Consider the following 19,253-nt stretch of genomic DNA (forward strand, 5'->3'; position numbering starts at 1 on the left):
AGGGAGCAGATAGGACAAATACTTTGCCTTCCTTTGAAATAATCTCTTTTTGGGTTGTTGTTTTTTTTCTGCATGTCTCAAAGGTTGTTCTACAGCTTTTGCACAATGCAACCGTGGAACCCTCTACAAGGCCATTGCCTCCAACTTTATAATCGGCTCACCTCAGACATGAAACCTATAATCACCTGAGCCATTTGATCCCTGTATTGTTTCTTGCCATCGGACAGGAGCGAAGTGAGTTTCAGGTGACCTTATCCGTGTGGCCGAGTTCAGAGGTCACAAAAGTCCAAACGGCTTGTCAAGATGGGTCATCCATCCCTGGGGTGATGTCACTGACAAAGTGACAAATGGACCCAGATTATAAAACTCTTCTTTTGACTGGTTACTCCAGAGTCCGTAACCTTAATTGGTTGCTATAAATATGTCACCTGTTGACATATTGTATGACCGACAAACAGATTGGTGCCAAAAGAAGCACCAAAGCTAAATTTATCATCCATTCCTGAGTTATTAATGGGATAGTAGGCACCACTGAACTTATTTAATGGCAGAATATTTCTCTTATTATATAAACTCCCTTTTTGCGACACTGTAATCCCTTAATTTGGGGTAGAGTCAGGGTGACTGGATGGAGCTGAGCATTTGCTGGCCAGATGCCCTTCGTGATGCCTATGCGGGGTTCACAGCAGATAATTTCTCTTTGCACCCTGATAGAGAAATAGCTGCCACTACTTAGGATTTATATATAACGTATTTCCATTGGATTGAATGGGTTTTCCAGCCCGAAGGAAATAAGGACTTTCCACCAGCTGATACCTCTTTCGGCTGATCTCAAATCCCGCCATGATGGAAATCTATCTCTTTATTGACTTTTTCTGCATTGTGTTTATAATCCTTGTCTCCATTCTATCTTCATCTATTTTATTATTTATTTTGTCTTTGCTTAGGGAAACCATGCTCCAGTTTCTGGTTTCTAACGTTTGCCATTACCTCACTTCGCGTTTTCAACAAAATTCAGCTTATTTCTGCAGTAGGCCAACCCTAGAAATAAAAAAAAAACCTGCACTGAGTGCTATTTGTCACTAGGAATTTGTGTGTGTGTTTGTGTCTTTTGCTTTCTCCCCCAAACAGCTGTAGATCTTAGTCAAGGACAGGAAAAAGCAGAAGAGTGTTTTAAAATAAATGGTTAGCACATTAGTATAAAACCTATTGATTAAAAACACCAAGCATAATGTTAGTCTGACTGAGGCATTGCTGAAATAAATTTATCCTTCTGACTTTTGCATTAACCTTTTATTGACTGCTGGCATACCCATAATTAACACACACTTTAGCTAAAGTGGTTAATTGTAGTATCGTGCCCAACGTCTCCCAACATACTTGATAGATTCACTCATAAAATGTATGTATAACAAGCCAGAAAATAAGAGGGTTGGAAGAGTCTCCTTGGGATTCCAGAAGAATAGATATATTCAGCTTGGTTTAGCCCCATGAAGGTTCTTGAGATGGTCAATTGAACAGATTTGTTTAACGGCGGAAACAAGAATCAATTGTTTTATGACAGAAATATTTCGGAAACAGGGACAACACAGTATGGTCAGGAGAAGTCTTTTTTATTTCCATAAATGTTTTTTTTTAATTAATGTATAACTTCTCTAATCTGAAGTAGTGCATCCATTCTTTCCACTAAGTTGGGCTAGCATCTCGATACAACATAGAACATAGAATATCATAGTTGGAAGGGACCTTGAAGGTCTTCTAATCCAACCCTCTGCTCGAGCAGGAGATCCTTTACCATTTCAGACAAGTGACTGTCCAGTCTCTTCTTAAAAACCTCCAGTGATGAAGCACCTACAACTTCTGGTTGCAGGCTGTTCCATTGGATAATTGTTCTCACTGTAAGGAAGTTTCTCCTTAATTCCAGGTTGATTCTCTCCTTGATTAGTTTCCACGCATTGCTTCTTGTCCTGCCTTCAGGTGCTTTGGAGAATAGCTTGACTCCCTCTTCTTTGTGGCAGCCCCTGAGATACTGGAACACTGCTATCATGTCACCTCTAGTCTTTCTTTTCACCAGAATAGACATACCCAATTCCTGCAACCGTTCCTCATATGTTTAGGGAGTCACTGTGACTCCAGCTGGCTTACAACAATGTCAAAACATAATATAAAATAAGAAGAACAGTAAAACCCTGAAAACCTTCAGCATTAAGAATGAAAACATTAAAATTAACCAAGAATTAGATTAAAAAATGAGCAATACGAAAGCAACATGGTAGTGGGATCTTCTCCTAACTTACTCACCCTCTCCAAACTAGGTTAATACATACTTGGAGTAACTTGCTTTTTAAATAATTAATATTTAATATAATTGAAATTATATGAAAAAATAATATTTTTAAAATTTATGGTCAACGCTCTAAACAAATGGCTGGTTTCTTTCTCTTGTGGAAAATCAAATGAACGCTATGAGGGAAAGACATACATCAAAGGGGACTTGATGAATTGCTGATAAATTGGGTAGGAGTGTCTCTCCTTGATCCATTTTCTAAGGACTTGAGACACGTACCGTAGTGAAATTTATGAGTTATCAACTCAAGAGAGGCAGAAGGATATATGGTTTTGCATACTGAATAATGAACCTGGAGACCTTTGCTTCAATACGTTCATGAGAAGGATGGATCCATCACAGGCTATTAGTTAAATATGGTGGCATGGTGAAGGCTCAGATGTTGCATGAAAAAACTTTGATGGCACTTCTGGATTTTATTTTATTTTTATTTTATTTGAGAGTAGGAGAGGGAGGGTAGGCATGCTTATGCATGCCCCCTTTACAGACCTCTTAGGAATGGGGAGTCTAAGGTTGAAGTTTTGGGGGATTTGAGGATGTAACAACGGAGTCAGGTAGAGCATTCCAGGCGTTGACCACTCTGTGGCTGAAGTCGTATTTTCTGCAATCGAGTTTGGAGCGGTTGACCTTGATTCCTTCCAAAAGTTGCAATGGTAATTTTTAACGTTACAAAACAGGAAATTATTAAAGTGATAAAATTACAGGTGGAAAAGTAACTCCTTAATTTGATTTTTTTTTAACCTACAGCTGACTCATAATCTAGTTCAGCCTTGGTTCCTATCGGCTATATATTGAATACTCTTTCGTTTTGGGGGGAAACGGAGATATAAGTGCATTACCCTTAAATGGCCTTTCAGGTGTGTTTTATTTTGAATCCTGGAGACCGGATAACCATTCGTCCACGGTTATAGGGTCTCTTGCACAAACGGGGTTGGCCTAGAGGACCTCCAAGTGTCCTTCCAACCCTATGATTCTATGTTCTATATGGTTTGAGTTTAGCTGAATTTCAACCTGCCCAATAGGGTCACCCTCGAAAAGTCCTTTGTTCTTATTAACATTTACGGAACCTCTGCTGGTTGAAGAACTGAAGACTCCCCCAAATATGCTAATGTATTAAGAAAACCTTTGCCTTGAAATGCTACACCTGGAGTATCAAATGGGAAGAGGGGGAAGAGATGTAGGAAGTTAGCACCCACCCCTCTCCTAGAAGAATGAAATATCCTAGGAAATATTAAAAAGGCAGATTATTATATTTCCCTGAATGAGAAAATGAGAAACATGTTTTTAGGCAGGAAACAGACTCACTCTTTACAGCTCCCCCCACCTTTGTCAACGGGCCGTTAAGGCCCGAGCCAGTCTATTCTACATAACAAAGATCTACCCCGTTTCATTGCCCTCAATTGCACCACCCACCAAGTTTCAACCAAACTTCGCACACAGGCAACCTACAAAGCTAGCTAGGACCTCTGACAGCAACCAATCAGGATATTCTTCCTGTGCCCCAGGAAGTTCAAAGCCCAGAGAGGGCATAAAACCCAGGGATTCTCAGCATCTTTTTCCTTTTCTGTTCAGGTACTCAAGCCATGTGGTTCTGTCCACCATTAAACCATCTTTCCAAACAGTCTCCATGTTTCCAGTGTCTTTTTTCCCCACTTGGAACTGAACCAAGATGGGCATTTCTTCCAACAGAAACACAGTGAGACACACAACTAAGGAAAAAAAAATAACCCGAATGTTTAGCATCTTGTCAGAGTTTGCAATTGGTTTCAACTTGTATTGCATATTAAGGACATCCATTTTTTTTTAGTAAGGTGAAGAGAGAGAAGTTTCCAACCCAGGGTTATCACTCAGCTCAGGACCAGGAAAATGTGATGTTCAATGCTCTCTGCTCAGATGCTACCTTGAGGTCTCTGTGCGCGACAAATCCTCATTTTTTTCAACATGGCACGGTTTTATCAAAGGCGCAATTTAATATTTATGCTAAGAGGATTCTCCCCCAAAGACCAAAAAAAAAAGTAACTTGTGTTCCTTTCATTTGTATTTTAAATAAATAATGAGAACATTGAAACACATTACTCTTTTTTTTTCCTCTCTCTCTCTCTCTCTCTCTCTCTCTTCAGGACCCCGAGGTCGGTTAATTCTTATTATTTATGAAGCGATGTGCTACTTTATGGTACTTAATGCATGTTAACAGATGCTATTATCACAGCCGGAAGTGGAACGGGAGAAGATATATAGGAATGTGATGTGTTAATACTGTCCTTGTGCTGTAATGCACCAGGGATTGAGTGCGCGAGAAGGTAGAGCAGCAATTAACTGCTTTCCAACATGGGTGTGAAGTTGACACATGTCGTCCCCTGGGTTTTTCCTCCGCCATCAATAATCCCCAGGAGAAAGGATGCCCCCTTTTGGATAGGTTTTGTTCCATCCTTTTCTCAAGGGTGAAACGTGGCCAAGTCATCGGATCCATTAATCATTGGAAGGGTGTTGAAAGCATTAATTGGTTAATTGTCGGGGGCTAGTCCCTGAACGCTTGGGCTGCAAATGAAGATGTGGCGTTCCTGCTTTATGTTAGTTTGGGCACAGTGGTAGCCTTTTGTAGATATGGTCCTTTGGAGCTGAGGCTGAGTACTTAATTAATACCACAGTAACGTTCGCTCCTTTAGATCAGCGGTCACCAGCTGGTGGTCCGTGAACCACTGGTGATCCGCGCAAAAATTTTGGTGGTACGCAGAAAAATTATTAGCATTTTTTTTATATTGCACTAAATCGGGGGTCCTCAAACTGCAGCCCCAGGGACGGATATGTGCAATGAACATTTGTGTTGCTGCAGAGAGTCTCCCCCTTGAGGGTTTTATTTTTTGTGCAGGGTGGAGGGGGGCAGAAATTCCGACTTGGGGTGTGCTTCAGCCTCCTGGTGCGGGGCTTTGGGGGAAGGCTGGAGGGAAGCGCCGCTGGTGGCGAAGAGCCAGAGGACTTGTTCCAGTGGGACTGCATCATGCCCTGCAACTGGCTGACCATCTCAGCCTGCTGAGCCTCCAGGTGCCGGTACCTGGCCTTGCACTCCCGCAGGTCTTCCCTCTGCTTGGAAAGCCTATGCTCCTAGTCCTCGGTGAGGTGCTTCTACTGAGCCTCCTTCTCGGTCAGATCCAATTTGAACTGAGCCAGCTGTTTTGCCAACTCTTTCTCATGGTGGCTGCAACAACTTCTTGCTATTGGGGCCCTAAGGAGCCTGGGCGGGTAGGCAAGGAGTGGCTGGGAGGGGAGGGGCGAGTAGAGGCCGGTGAGGTGCCCCTCCTGACTGACATCAAGTTGGCCATGCCCACCCAGTCACATGACCACCTAGCAAATAAGCTACCTAGAAAAAGGGTGTTTCTCAAACATTATCTTTCAACTGTCTTCCTCCTCCTATTTTGCACACTTTCATAAGCATTGGATAACGAGCCAGCAGTTGGCAAATTAAAACACACAGCGGTAAAGAAAAACTAAGATGGGAAACACTAAATGGCTACAAATTCACTAGTACAGGAGAATTAAGTGGCAGCCTTTATTAGAACATAATCTTCTGAGATGGTTGGGGTTTACCACTCATAAAATCTCCCCGCACAGATTCAGCTGCTTATGATAATTAAGCTGATGGAGATCCTCCTTAATAAGAAACAGTGTAATTCAAAGGGATTCTCTGAGAACGTAGCGACCGCTAACCTCTTAATTTAATTTTGCTCCAGTTTCTCCCATCTATTCATCAGTGGAAATTGTTATTACCCTTCATCTGCAAGCAGCCACCTCCCCCCCTTCTCTTCTTCTTCCCTTTTGCCAATCTTTCAGATTTACAAGCCACCCTCCTGCAATATTATTTAATCTACCTTGTGATCTTAGCTCAATAAATTTGGTTTCATCTCCCTCAATAATCTCGTAATAAGGCAAAAAAAAAAAAAAAAAAAGGAAGCAACCACTCCAGATAAGACGTGAAGTAATGAAGAAATAATTTGCCATCAAAATGCGGGCAGGTTGAATTTTCTCTATGAATGGGTGGTCTACAAAAGAAGGAAACAGCTTTTAATATTAATCGGACAATAAAATGTATCCTTTGACATCAATGAAATCTAAGTTGGTCATTCTGGTCTAATTGGTTTAAGGGAGTCTAAGCATGATTAATATAAGTAGAGGCAAGGGGTAAAATGCTACCGGTTTACCCAAAACAGTAGTAAAAAAATGCTACCGGTTCACCTGATTTGTTCAATGCATTTATTGTGATTTCCTGAGGTTGCGTCTTAAAAATTTAAATCTTGAACTACTTCCAGTATTTAATTTCCAACCCCCCCCCCTTTTTTTTTTTTTTCATTTTAGGTGCCATTCGCCACTTTCAGAAAACTTACCAGAGGACGAGCAACCGAAATGCCAGCCTTACTGGGAGGAGAATGATCCCGCTATGCCATTACCTTTCAATCTTGATGATATAATATTTGAACTACAGACAATTCTGGAAGATTAGAAAAGCTTTATCAGAAAATGTTTGAGGTTCCACTGCTAAGAAGCACCAAAGAAGACCAATTAAAGCAAAGAAGCCCGTTGATTCATTGTAGATTTAGCGATATTCAGTAGCAACGGTTGGTTGAGAAACAAATCAAAAAGGGTCCTCTGAGCTTTCTTGCAGACGTTTTATTACCCAACCAGGTAACTTCATCAGTGCTAGAAGGGAAGGGTTTTGCAGAAAGGAGGAGGAAGATGGTTCTTGGTGCTCTCTTAGCTTGGTTGTTTCCTTGCAGACCTTTCATTACAGCCCCTGAGCTACAAATATTCTCATTTATGGATCTATCAAAAAAGGACATTGGAGCAGGTTTATCTGGAATCTGTTTTGGAGCTAAAAGCAATATCCACACCAAAGAGCATTTCAGACAGGTAGTGAGAAATAAAGGACCAACTGATGCCTGTCTGATTGATGTTTATTGATATTTAATGGTCTTTGGTTGCATGACGAAGAAACACCATCGAGTCACCCAAGAAATGTGGAATAACCTTATTCTGCTTGAACTAGAAGACCCTCAAAATCCCTTCCAACTCTATTATTCTGCTTTCTGTTAAGTCGCCTTTTGGGATTTAATGAAATTATACTTTGGCCCAGCAAATTATCCAACAGGAGAAATGATCCTCTTGGCTGTTCTTTTTCCCCTGAGCAACCACAAAGAGGATTTTGTCAGTCAGAGAGTGGGCTGTTATCATCACACAACAAAGCACGGAGATAATGCAGTTTGGACTCTACCAAACCATGGCATTGAATGCCACGTGTCAGTGTGGACCGAGTTCTGAAACGGGAACAAGTGCACACGGTGGAGTGCTGGAAACTGGAAGAGCAGCACCTCGGCACCCATGCGCACGCCAGGAAGCTGAGCTTCCGGTTTCCGGCGTGTGCACGTATGCTCTTCTACACGTTCATTCTGGTTTCCTATGCACGTGCGAAGACTAGGTAGCCGGCACCCATGCGCATGCCAGAAACTGGAAGCTCAGCTTCACTAGCATGCGCATGCACACCAGGGAGCCACTCTTCCAGTTTCTGGCACTCCCACGCACATCCGTTGGTCAGCGCGCATGTACATGCCGGAACCAGGAAGAGCAATGGGTGACGGCTGTTGTGCACGAAGAGATGGCTCTGCGTGTCACTTCCGGCACGCGCGCCATAGGTTTGCCATCCTGGCTATATGTGTTTTTTCTGATGAAATCTGAATCTTTCCTAAGGAGAAGCAGGATCAGGTGGAGAAGGAGTCCTTCTTTCCAATCATTTTACTTCAATTGCAACGGGTACCTTTAGCAAAATCCCGTTTCTGGACTTGCCCTCCCCTTCTTTTCATTTTTCAACCTTGCTGCTGGACCAAATGGCAGAGAAATCTGGTCCCCCCTTTCCCACCTCCCCCACATGTGTGTCAAGCTAAATGGATTACTGAAGATACAGATCTCTTTGCCTGTCTGCACTTGCCTTTAGACAATATTCATCAGTTCTACAAAAAGCTCTTGATTAAACAGAGAAGCCAAACAAATGTCAAGGTTCACAGCGAAAGGCCCTTTGCTCCCATCTCACAATCCTCAAATTGGACTGATAGTTGACTTTGCATTAGCCGTAAGTAATTGTCGGCAGAAATGAAATCAGCTCACTGCTCTGAAGGTAGGAAAGCTGCCAAGGGAAGCCTCTTATTTTGCCTTTAGGGAGGATAGGATAGGATAGGATATTGGAATGCAGAATAGAATAGAATAGAATAGAATAGAATAGAATAGAATATTGGAATGTAGAATAGAATGTAATAGAATAGAATATTGGAATGCAGAATGTAATGGAGTGAAATAGAATAGAATATTGGAATGTAGAATGGAATAGAATAGAATATTGGAATGTAGAATGGAATGGAATAGAATAGAATATTGGAATGTAGAATGGAATGGAGTGGAATAGAATAGAATATTGGAATATAGAATGGAATAGAACAGAATAGAATATTGGAACGTAGAATAGAATATAATGGAATAGAATATTGGAATGTAGAATGGAATGGAATAGAATAGAATATTGGAGTGTAGAATGGAATGGAATAGAATATTGGAATGTAGAATGGAATGGAATAGAATATTGGAATGTAGAATGGAATGGAATAGAACAGAATAGAAAATTGGAAGGGACCTTGGAGATCTTCTAGTCCATCTCCCTGCTCAAACAGGAGACCAATCTGGACAAATGGCTGTTCAATCTCTTCGTAAAAACCACCCATAACATCTGGAGGTAAGTCCTTGGATAGATTGTGGATAGATTGTCCTCATTGTCAGGAACTGTTTAGGTTGGATCTGTTTGTGATGAAGGCAGAAGAAGAAAAAGTCAGAAGGAGGATGAGTAAGAGGAAGAAGGAGGAGGGGTCCACATATTTTCCAAAGCATCTGAAGGCAAGGCAAGAAACAATGGATGGAAACTAATCAAGGAGAGAAGCAACCTAACCTAACAGTTAGGAGAAACTTCCTAACAGCAAGACCAAATAACCAGTGGAAAAGCTGGCCGCCTGAAGTTGTGGGATATTCATCACTGGAGGTTTTTAAGAAGAGACTGGACAGCCACCTATCTCAAATTGTATAGGGTCTCCTGTTTGAGCAGGGGGCTGGACTAGAAGACCTCCAAGGTCCCTTCCTTCCTTCCTTGTTTGTTTGTTTGTTTATTTGGATTTATATGCCACCCTTCTCCAAAAGGACTCAGGGCGGCATATAAATCCTTCCAGCTCTATTCTGATTGATTGGCCTTTCCCATCAGTTACTTCTTGTCCTGTCTGCACAGTTTTGGCTGGGGAATTCTGGGAATTGAAGTCCGCAAGCCTTAAAAGTTGCCAAGGTTGGGTAACCCTGGTTTAGCACATCCCTGGCTTATGAAGCCTGAAAAAAGACTTTAGAACTGGCTTCCTATTAAATCAGGGTCGGTGGGGAGGGGGAGTTCCCTTCTTTGGCCTGTTCGGAGCTAACACAGGGCTGCAATCCTTCCTTTGATGCCCGTCGTCATGTCTCTAGTTCAAAGTGTTCTTCTGCCACTCTGGCTAATGGGGTCGGAGCAATTCTTTTGGTAATAGATTGCTGGTCCCTTGAGTCGCCAAGATTTTTTTTTGAAAGGCAGGTCACACCAAGAAGAACTGGCTGTTAAATAACATTTGATGCCGCTCAGGGGAATGATAATTGCAGCCGTTTAGTTAGGAAGATTCACGGGGCATAAGAGCTGCATTCCTGCAAGGGGCAGGCTCAGCACTGACCTTATGCAAGGAAAGAGGGGGGGTCGAAGCCCATCCATCGTCTCTGAAGTGGGCATATCGGGTCACACCGGTGAGGTGGGGAAAGAACCAGGGGGTCGATGGAGGGGAGCTTATTCAAACACACTTCTGGAAAAGAAGGCAAAGATGCCAAACAGATTCACCTAGTGATGAGTAAGAGGTATCAGGAGGAATTTGATCCTGCACAAAATCAGCCAGACCTGTCCCAAGGAAATACACCAGTATCGTAACTTCACATCTATGGCCCCTGGAGGGTGAGGAGATGCTCTCCAGCTCTTTAGAATGGAATAGAACAGAATATGGAAAGAATAAAATTAAATAGAATAGAAATAGAATGAATAGAATATGGAAAGAATAGAATTAAATTGAATGGAATTAGAATTGATAGAATAGAATACAATAGAATATGAAAAGAATAGAATGGAATTAGAATTAGAATTGGAAAGATGAACTGGAAGGGACCTTGGAGGTCTTCTAGTCCAACCTCATTCCTGGGCAGGAAACCCACTTCAGATAAATGGCTATCCAACATCTTCTTAAGAACTTCCTGTGTTGGGGCATTTCTGGAGGCAAGTTGTTCCACTGATTCATTGTTCTCACTGTCAGGAAATTTCTCCTCAGTTCTAAGTTGCTTCTCTCTTTCATTAATTACCACCCATTGCTGCTTCTTGTCTTACCCTCAGGTGCTTTTTCTTTTGAGACCAGACAAGTAGGACACAACCTTTCCCAGCCTAAATCCCCTCCCCTTCCAGGTAGAGCTTGGCCTATAACAGTGTTGGCAAACCTTTTCAGCACCGAGTGCCGAAATGGGATCGCCAGAAAGCAGAGCACCCCCCCCCCCTGGCATACATGCACAGGAGCACTGGAAACTGGAAAAGCAGGTCCCCGGCACGCATGCACACGCCAGGAAGCTGAGCTTCCGGTTTCTGGCATGCGCATGCATCTTCCGGTTTCTGGTGGGCATGGGCGTGCAAAGACCAGCTGCCTGGGGTGCATGCACACGCCAGAAACCGGAAGCTCAGCTTCCTGGCACGCGCATGCACACCAGGAAGCTGCTGTTCTGGTTTCTGGCGCATGGGAAGACCAGCTGGCTAGTGCGCATGTGCGTGCCGGAACCTGGAAAAGCAAAGGGTGATGGCTGGTGTGCCCAGAGAGTTGGCTCTGTGTACCACTTCCGGCACATGTGCCATAGATTTGCCATCACGGGCCTATAAAATTCTAGGCTCTCCCATAGAATCATAGGACTGGAAGGGGCCTTGGAGGTGTTCTAATCCAACCTTCTGCACTGACAATGTTACCGAGCTTGGTAATGAAACGTCTGCCAGAAAACTAGTACTAAGATCAGAGAGCACCAAGGACCTCACAGTCCTCCTCTTCCTCTCCTCCTCCTCCAATTCTCCTCCTCCTCCACTCCTCAAACCCCTGTTACTGATGATATGGAGTTTAATAATAAAATGTCTGCACGAAAACCACGACGCTTGGAGAGCACCACGGACCCCACAGTTATCTCCTCCTCCTCTCCCCCCAAACCACTCCCTTCTAGCACTGATGATGTTACGTTGATGGGTCATGAAATGTCTGCAAGAAAACCCACCAAGCTCAGAGTCCACCAAGGACTCCACAGTCCTTCTCCTCCCCCTCTCCTGAAAAAAGTGACTTATGACTTTTTTGTGAGTGTCAAAAGTGACTTTTCACACTCATAACCCTTGCAGCATCCCCACAGTCCCATGATCAAAATTCGGATGCTTGTCAACTGACTCATATTTATGACGGTTGTGGCTTCCCTGGGTCATGTAATCCATCTTTTGCAACCTGACAAGCGGAGAATGGGGAATCCAGATTCACTTAACAACTGGGTCACTAACCAATCAACCACCGGGATTTACTTAACTACTACTATAGCAAGAAATGTTGTAAAATGAGGCAAAAGTCACTTAAGAAATGCCTCACTTAGCCACAGAAAATCGGGGCTCCAAACATTTGTACAGCCTGAAGAGCAAGGATGAATTCAAAGCACCTTGTATAGATCGAAGCAAATAATTGAGATATTCGACGCTTCATTTGAGACTCAATCACAAACCGTCAAACAAATCTCACTCGCCAATCATATCAAAGATCGAAATCTCACGATTAGCCGTTCCCTGGCTATTCTCTCTGGTAATTAGAAGAATCGCTACGAGGAAAAAAATGTAACTCCGTTTTATTTATCAAAAGGAAGAATCTTTATGGTAATTTCCAAGGGAGAAACCATTAGCTTCATGAAGCAAACCACTGGAAAGGCACAATAGATCAAATTGCTGGAATGACTATTTAATACTTATTTATAGCACACATTTCTACGGATACCTTGGGGGCATGTTTTTTTTTTAAAGGCCTCTAAAAGAACGTATTAAAGAGTAATGAAAATATATATTCCCCTGGTCTGTTTTGATGTTTTTCAATATTACCTCCTGTCTCTCTCTCTCTCTTTTTTTTTTTTTTTTTTGATAGTCGTACAGCATCCTCTGCAAAGAAAGATATATATTTTTTTTGATGAAGAAGTCAATAAGGAAAACAAAGAGTCCTCTTTAAAGGTATGTTTTTAATAAAGGCAGGCACACAATGACGGTGGTTTGAAATCTCCTCCCTCCTTACGAATCTCCGAGACCGAGTGGAGCAAAATTCCAAGTTTCCGCGTTGGATGTCAGGAGCTGAGGATGACTTGTCAGTTCCTCTCATGTCAGGTTTAATCTTCAAAAAAAAAATGACAGGCAATTTGTTCAGGGAACTGTGCAGAATGACAAGATAGGGGAGGATTGTAAAACACGGCACCTGTGTGGGAGCCTTGCTTTCTGCGGACATCAAAAACTCTTGTTTTCTTTTGCTATTAGTCCACTGAAGCTGAACAATTGAGCGAAAGGACCCCGCGCTTAGTGGCGGAGTAGCTACTCTCTGTACTCAGAGTCTCCTCGGTTTGCTTGGAGCTAAGAAAATGCTTGGTTTGAAACCCTGGAGAGCTGCAGCCAACGCTGAAGATCAGGGGGACAGGAATTCCGTGATTTCAAGATCCCCTAAGGTCCCCTGGAGGCTGTTTTTAAAGCATTTTTAAAGACTTTTAAAGCACTACTTTACAAGATGGCAGCTGCTTTGCAATCCAGCACCACCCCCTCTCCTACTCACCCACCGGCCCTGGATTACAGGGCTGTGAAAAACACCTGAAAGTCTGTTTTTAAAGTTTTTTAATGATTTTTAAAGACTTCATGAATCACATGGCTGTGAAAAAGACCTGAAAGGCTGTTTTTAATGACTTTTAAAGACTGTTGAAAACTTTTAATGACTTTTAAACACTTTTAATGGATCACATGGCTGTGAAAAACATCTGAATGGCTGTTTTTAAAAACTTTTAAAGCACTTCTTTACAAGGTGGCAGCTGCTTTTCATCCCACCACTGTACCGGCCGGATACTTTGCATTGGCGGCCCATATCTGGCCCGCGGGCTGTATTTTGAGGATGCTTAATCTAAGAACTTGGCAGCCCATTCAGGCCTTCCTGATCAAAGCTTTAGCCAGTATCAGATTCCCGAAGAATATACAAATAAAATAAGCCTGATACAAATTCAGGAATTGAAATGGGAAGATCTGATCCAAACCCCATCATTTCAGACTCAAAGATAAGAAGAACCCGAGATGCCCCAGAAAAAGGGATTAAAGCTTTAAACATCTGCTGACTATTACTACCTTTGCCTTTTTTTGACTGGCTCCTAATGTACAACCTTTCATGCGCTGTTCCCAAATCAGGGCAAAACTCTCCTCCCCTCCCCTCTTTTTTTCCCCCTTTGTTGTTGTTTTTACTCTCCTATTAATATTTAGTTGTCTCACTCAATTAATGTTTCATGACAGAATCCAATTCAGGCAGGAATGGAATCTTTGCAATATAGGAAACAGCTCCAGGTAAAATTGGCACTTTATTTATTTTTCATTCATCTCTGGGTTGTAGTCATCTCGGCTCCAATTGGAAGGTTAGTTGTGGAGCTGAAAATACCTGCAGGCTATTGTAGCTGAAGCCGGTGTGGTACCTCGCACTCTCTCACTGCCGTGCATGCTCTGGAAGAGTGCCGTGGTTTTGAGCATTAAAAAATGAAGGGGGAATTTTTTTAAAAAAGGCTCTGAACTTCAGCTGGATTGTCCATGTGTCCTTCTAATAAAGCATATTTTAATCCGAGATGTTTGTAAACTTGAAGGTTGCTCAGTGGTGGGATTCAAATGATTGAACAACCGGTTCTCTGCCTTAATGACCAGCTGTGTAGGCGTGGCTTGATGGTCATGTGACGATGGACATGTGGCCAACTCAACGTCACTCAGGTGGTAAACCACGGACCACCAGTTGGTGAACGTTGTTCTAAGCCAGCTCCCACTTTGGTTATTGTACTTTCATGCTACCATACAGTAAAAGGAGCCCATATTTTGACAGCTTTCCCACTTTATTAATCCAGGAGATGATGGAAGATCCATGAATTGGGAAGCTTCCCATGACTGCACTAATTGGCAGGGAGGGTGGGTGGGAGAACATTGAGAGACAGATTTAAATATTGAGAATGATCTAGCAAGTACATTGCTTTTGAGTTCCATCAGTCTCTTATGAAGCCAATCAAAGTGGTTTTCTTTGTTTTGCTTTAATGAGCGAACAAGTTTTGTTCATTTTTTTGTAAAATGTTACACACCTGAGAAAGGAAACTATCATCTCAAATTCATAAGCAGAGTGGGAAAATGATATTTGATCTATGTTGGATCAAACAATCCATAGGCATTTACACTAAACTATTTTCAAATTCCAAATTTATTTAGATGCCATCATCCTTACACCCTGGCAAAAATGTGGTTTGGGGTGAGTAAAATTGGAACAGTGATAATGATAGTTACCTTTCTGTAGTATACTAAGCGATCAGATGTTCCTTACTTCCGTTTCCCCCCTTTTATAGTTAGTCAAAGCGGTGTTGTTTGCCTTTTATTTCTGCATCTCCTTAAGGCAATTCCTTTTTCTTCATTTCCTGCAACTCTCAGAGAAATCAGAGGAATAGTTGTCAAAATATTGGCCAGATAGCAGCTTTACAAATTAATCCCCTAGCTTGATACCTGCAAACAAAGGTTGAACTCTATAATTGGCACTTGAAATGGTAATTAACTGATTAAGAAAGCACCCGGCAGTTTGTGTGTGTGTGTTTGTGTGTGTGTATGTGCAAAATGGCACCAGGTGTGCAAGACTCATTAGACATTCTTTGCATCAAAACACGTCTTTGAGTTGTTACCTCTTTAGTGTCACATTGCCAACTGCCAATTTGATTGGTTAAGTAGTTGGATGCGGTTTAGGAGAGGGGGGAAAAGGAAAAGGAGGATGGGGATGGGGATGGGGGAGGGCAGCAACCGCCCAATATTCTTTCTTTAGGATTGATGTGTTTATTACTTTTTGTGACAGAGGTTCCCAAGGCAGAGGTTCAATATAGGTACAAGCTTCTTGAGAACGAAGCAAGGGGAGAGGGAGGGATGGTGCGTAGGCCGGAAATTGAGAAAGTTATCATAAGCACAAAATTGTTATTGAAGGTTTTGCTCCGAGCGCTTGTAACGCTTGTGTTATATACTCTTCCGCAGACAGTAATCTAACAGGGAATTACAGAAAGCGGATTGCCAATATCTATAAATTGCACTGTATGCTCAGGAGCTGCCTCCCAATGGGACAGGCGCTCCTGCCTTAGGGGGGGAGAGGAAAATTCCCCAGTGGGGCCTTTTCTGCCTGCCAGTTGGGAAAAAAAAACGAGCCAGAAATTGGAGGAAAAGAAAAAAAAAGCTTGGCACTTTCAATCCCCACACAGTTTGGTTTGAGTTAGATCAACTTAGTTCTGCCGTTTATTTCTTCTACTCTCCAATTTAAATTAATTTTAAGGTTTTTACAGGCAGTCTCTTTTAAAACAGTAAAAATTCCTCACCAGCTGGAAACACTTTCTCTTTCCTTATCCTTCGATTTTGGAGCCGCCCCGACTTCATCAGCCTAATGGCTGGATTTTTGAACTTGAAGAACTTCTCTTGGGGACTTTTCAGGGACTTTGCGATGTCCCTGAGATCAGCAAGATGTATTCTTCCTGTTCACCGTCTCTGTGGGATGGTTTAGGTCCAATAGGACCACCCAGCGGCAAAAGTATCAGCTGCAGTCTCGGAGCATCGAGACCGCACGTCCATATCGTCGCGACATTGGCTACTCCCCAAACCTGTTGGCATCTTGTTGAACCAAGAGAATGATAGAATAACAGAGTCGGAAGGGATCTTGTAAGTCATCTAGTCCAACCCCTTGTCCGAGCAGGAGACCTTACACCATTTCTGACAGATGGCAGTCAAGTCTCTTCTTGAAAGCCTCCAGTGATAAAGCTACCACAACTTCTGAAGGCTACATCTCTTCCATCGAATATAAAATAACAGAATTGGAAGTGACCTTGGTGGTCATCTAGTCCAGAACAGTGGGAGATTCCAGAGATATTTCACGAGAAGATTCCTCCACTCCTCTTACAACAGAATATCTTATGCCACCAGACTTGAAATTTTGGGTTTAGACAACTTAAAACTTTGCCGTCTTTGATCCGACCTAAGTGTAGTACATAAAATTACCTGCTACAATGTCCTATCTGTCAATGAATACTTCAGCTTCAACCACAACACCCGAGCACACAATAGATGCAAACTCAAGGTAAACCTCTCCAAACTCGATTGCAGAAAATACGACTTCAGCAACAGAGTGGTCAACGCCTGGAATGCTCTACCTGACTCTGTGGTTTCTTCCTCAAACCCCCAAAACTTTAACCTTAGACTGTCCACTGTCGACCTCACCCCATTTCTAAGAGGTCTGTAAGGGGCGTGCATAAGCGCACCAATATGCCTCCCGTCCCTGTCCTAATGTTCCCTTGTGTTCGTATTCATTTCATGTATTCATAATCATGTTTATACTTATATCTGTTATCTAATTCATGCTTGACGAAATAAATAAAATAAAAATAAAGAAACAGTTTTAGGAAATACTTGTTTAAAAGACCTTTTTCCCTGCCTTTGATCTTTTTCTGCGGGGAAATATAGCGAAGAATGGCAGAAAAGAAATCACTCACCGTTGATCTGAGCATCCATAGCTCTGTATCTTGTCTTGTCAAACCCCACCCCTTGCTTTTTCAAAATAAAAGTACGTTTTGCATCAGCTCCACACATTCCTCCCATTTGCGTGGAACTTACTAAGTCTGCATTTGCTTAGAGTTTTGATATGCCATAATTGTTCCCAGATCTGACAGCCCAATTTGGATCCATCACTAAATGACTTAATCAATGATTCTAAATTAGTGCAGAACCGAGCTTTGAAAGAACATGTTCCTTCTTTATGGTTTTCATTTTCAATAAATGTTGAAATGCCTTTAGTGGTCTGGGGGGGGGGGGAAGGGGTGCCTTATGAAAATAATTTTCATAATCAGCAATATTTTACATTAAGGTGTGACAGAGCCCCGCATTCCTCCTCCGTGATTCTTCACCAAACTGTCAGTGGTGCCTATAATCTCTTGATTGACATTCGCCAAATAGCTTTCTGTATTTGCCTTGGAATAATTGAGATGTCAAATAACTTCAAGCCCGGTTCATTGATTCCATAAGGGACCCTGAATAAATATTTTGAATATTTGGAGGATAGGGGGCGGTATGCATTGAGGAGGAAAGGAAGATTAATTCTCTTGGCTGGAAAAATAGACGACCGGGGGGGGGGGGAATCTGGGTTGGGTTGTGCCTCTGGCAACGAAGACTCTGACACCCTTTGGTTGAAATGGTACGACAGATAGATGATGATACATAGATAGATAGATAATAGATAGATGATAGATAGATAGATAGATAGATAGATAGATAGATAGATAGATAGATAGATAGATAGATAGATACAGTAGATGATAGATAGATAGATAGATAGATAGATAGATAGATAGATGATAGATAGATAGATAGATAGATAGCTAGCTAGCTAGATAGATAGATAGATAGATAGATAGATAGATAGATAGATAGATAGATAGATAGATAGATGATAGGTAGGTAGGTAGGTAGGTAGGTAGGTAGGTAGATAGGATAGACAGACACAGAATGAACTTGTCAGTCACCATCTTATTTCCATATTAGCCAACAGATCCTTCTGAAAAGACTTCAATAAAGGTTATTAGCCTCTTTTCAATGATGTCCGTCTCTAACCAGAGTTCAGCTCTGAACTTGCATATAACTCCAGAAATTGTTTTAAGTTACAGAAGGCACAAGGAGAAAATAACCAAAGAGACTATTGCTATTCCCGTCAAAGTTGCAAGAATCTGAACTTTGGCTTGGTAGCTTCTGCTACTTCAAAACTTTTAGGAACAGAACTATGAAAGCTTTGGATTCAGCCAATCAATCAGAATAGAAGTGGAAGGGACCTTGGAGGTCTTCTAGTCCAACCCCCTGCTCAAGCAGGAGTCCCTATTCAATTTGAGACCAGTCGCTGTCCAGTCTTTTCTTTAAAACCTCTGAGTGATGAAGCACCCACAACTTCTGAAGTCAAGGCGTTCAACTGGTCAATTGTTCTCACTGTCAGGAAGTTTCTCCTTGATTCCAGGTTGCTTCTCTCCTTGATTAGTTCCACCCATGGCTTCTTGTCTTAACTTCTGGTGCCTTGGAAAATCAGTTGATCCTCCTCTTTCTTGGTGGCAGCTGCTCAAATTCCAAGGGTTGAATTAACCAGCTAATTTGTGGCATTAGCTTCAGGTTTCTACGGCTGGAGTTGACCTTTGCTAAGCCCCAATGAGTTTGCATCCAGCCAGCTTTTAGCATCTGTGTATTTTGGCTTTGATTTTCTTTAAATAGCAAATGGGGGGGGGGGGTTATGTGTGTGTGTTTCACACTAAGCTTTTAGCAAGTATCCCATCTTTCCCATATTTAGCAAGTATCCCATATTTAAACTTCGGAGTGAATGCTTCCTCGCTTAGCAAGAGTTTTCTTTTAACCCTGTTCCCACTTCACTTCATAAAAACCATTCATGGCTGAAATTGCCTTTGGGACGCAGAGAAATTCACACCCTCAACAATGCAGAAGCAAAGCAAA

At 42.2% G+C, this 19,253-nt stretch overlaps 1 protein-coding gene across 3 annotated transcripts in view; it reads left to right on the forward strand.

Moving 5' to 3' along the window:
* Positions 1-14,337, forward strand: part of FTO (FTO alpha-ketoglutarate dependent dioxygenase) — a 159,518-nt gene extending 145,181 nt beyond the window's left edge. Inside the window, exons 9-10 of one of the 3 annotated variants that reach the window (XR_014176261.1) lie at positions 6,698-7,024; positions 12,628-14,337. Coding sequence is in view for 2 of the 3 variants with exons in the window: in XM_081963475.1 (XP_081819601.1) it covers positions 6,698-6,842 (145 nt within the window). In the remaining variant the exon portion in view is untranslated. Of the gene's footprint in view, positions 1-4,467; positions 4,581-6,697; positions 11,134-12,627 lie in introns of those variants that run through there. The other 2 variants (XM_081963475.1, XM_081963476.1) reach the window with 2 other exon arrangements.
* The last annotated feature ends 4,916 nt before the right edge of the window (positions 14,338-19,253 follow it).

This window comes from Natrix helvetica (assembly GCF_964273705.1).
Source record: "Natrix helvetica genome assembly, chromosome: 10".
In the NCBI taxonomy this organism is placed as follows: Eukaryota; Metazoa; Chordata; class Lepidosauria; order Squamata; family Natricidae; genus Natrix; species Natrix helvetica.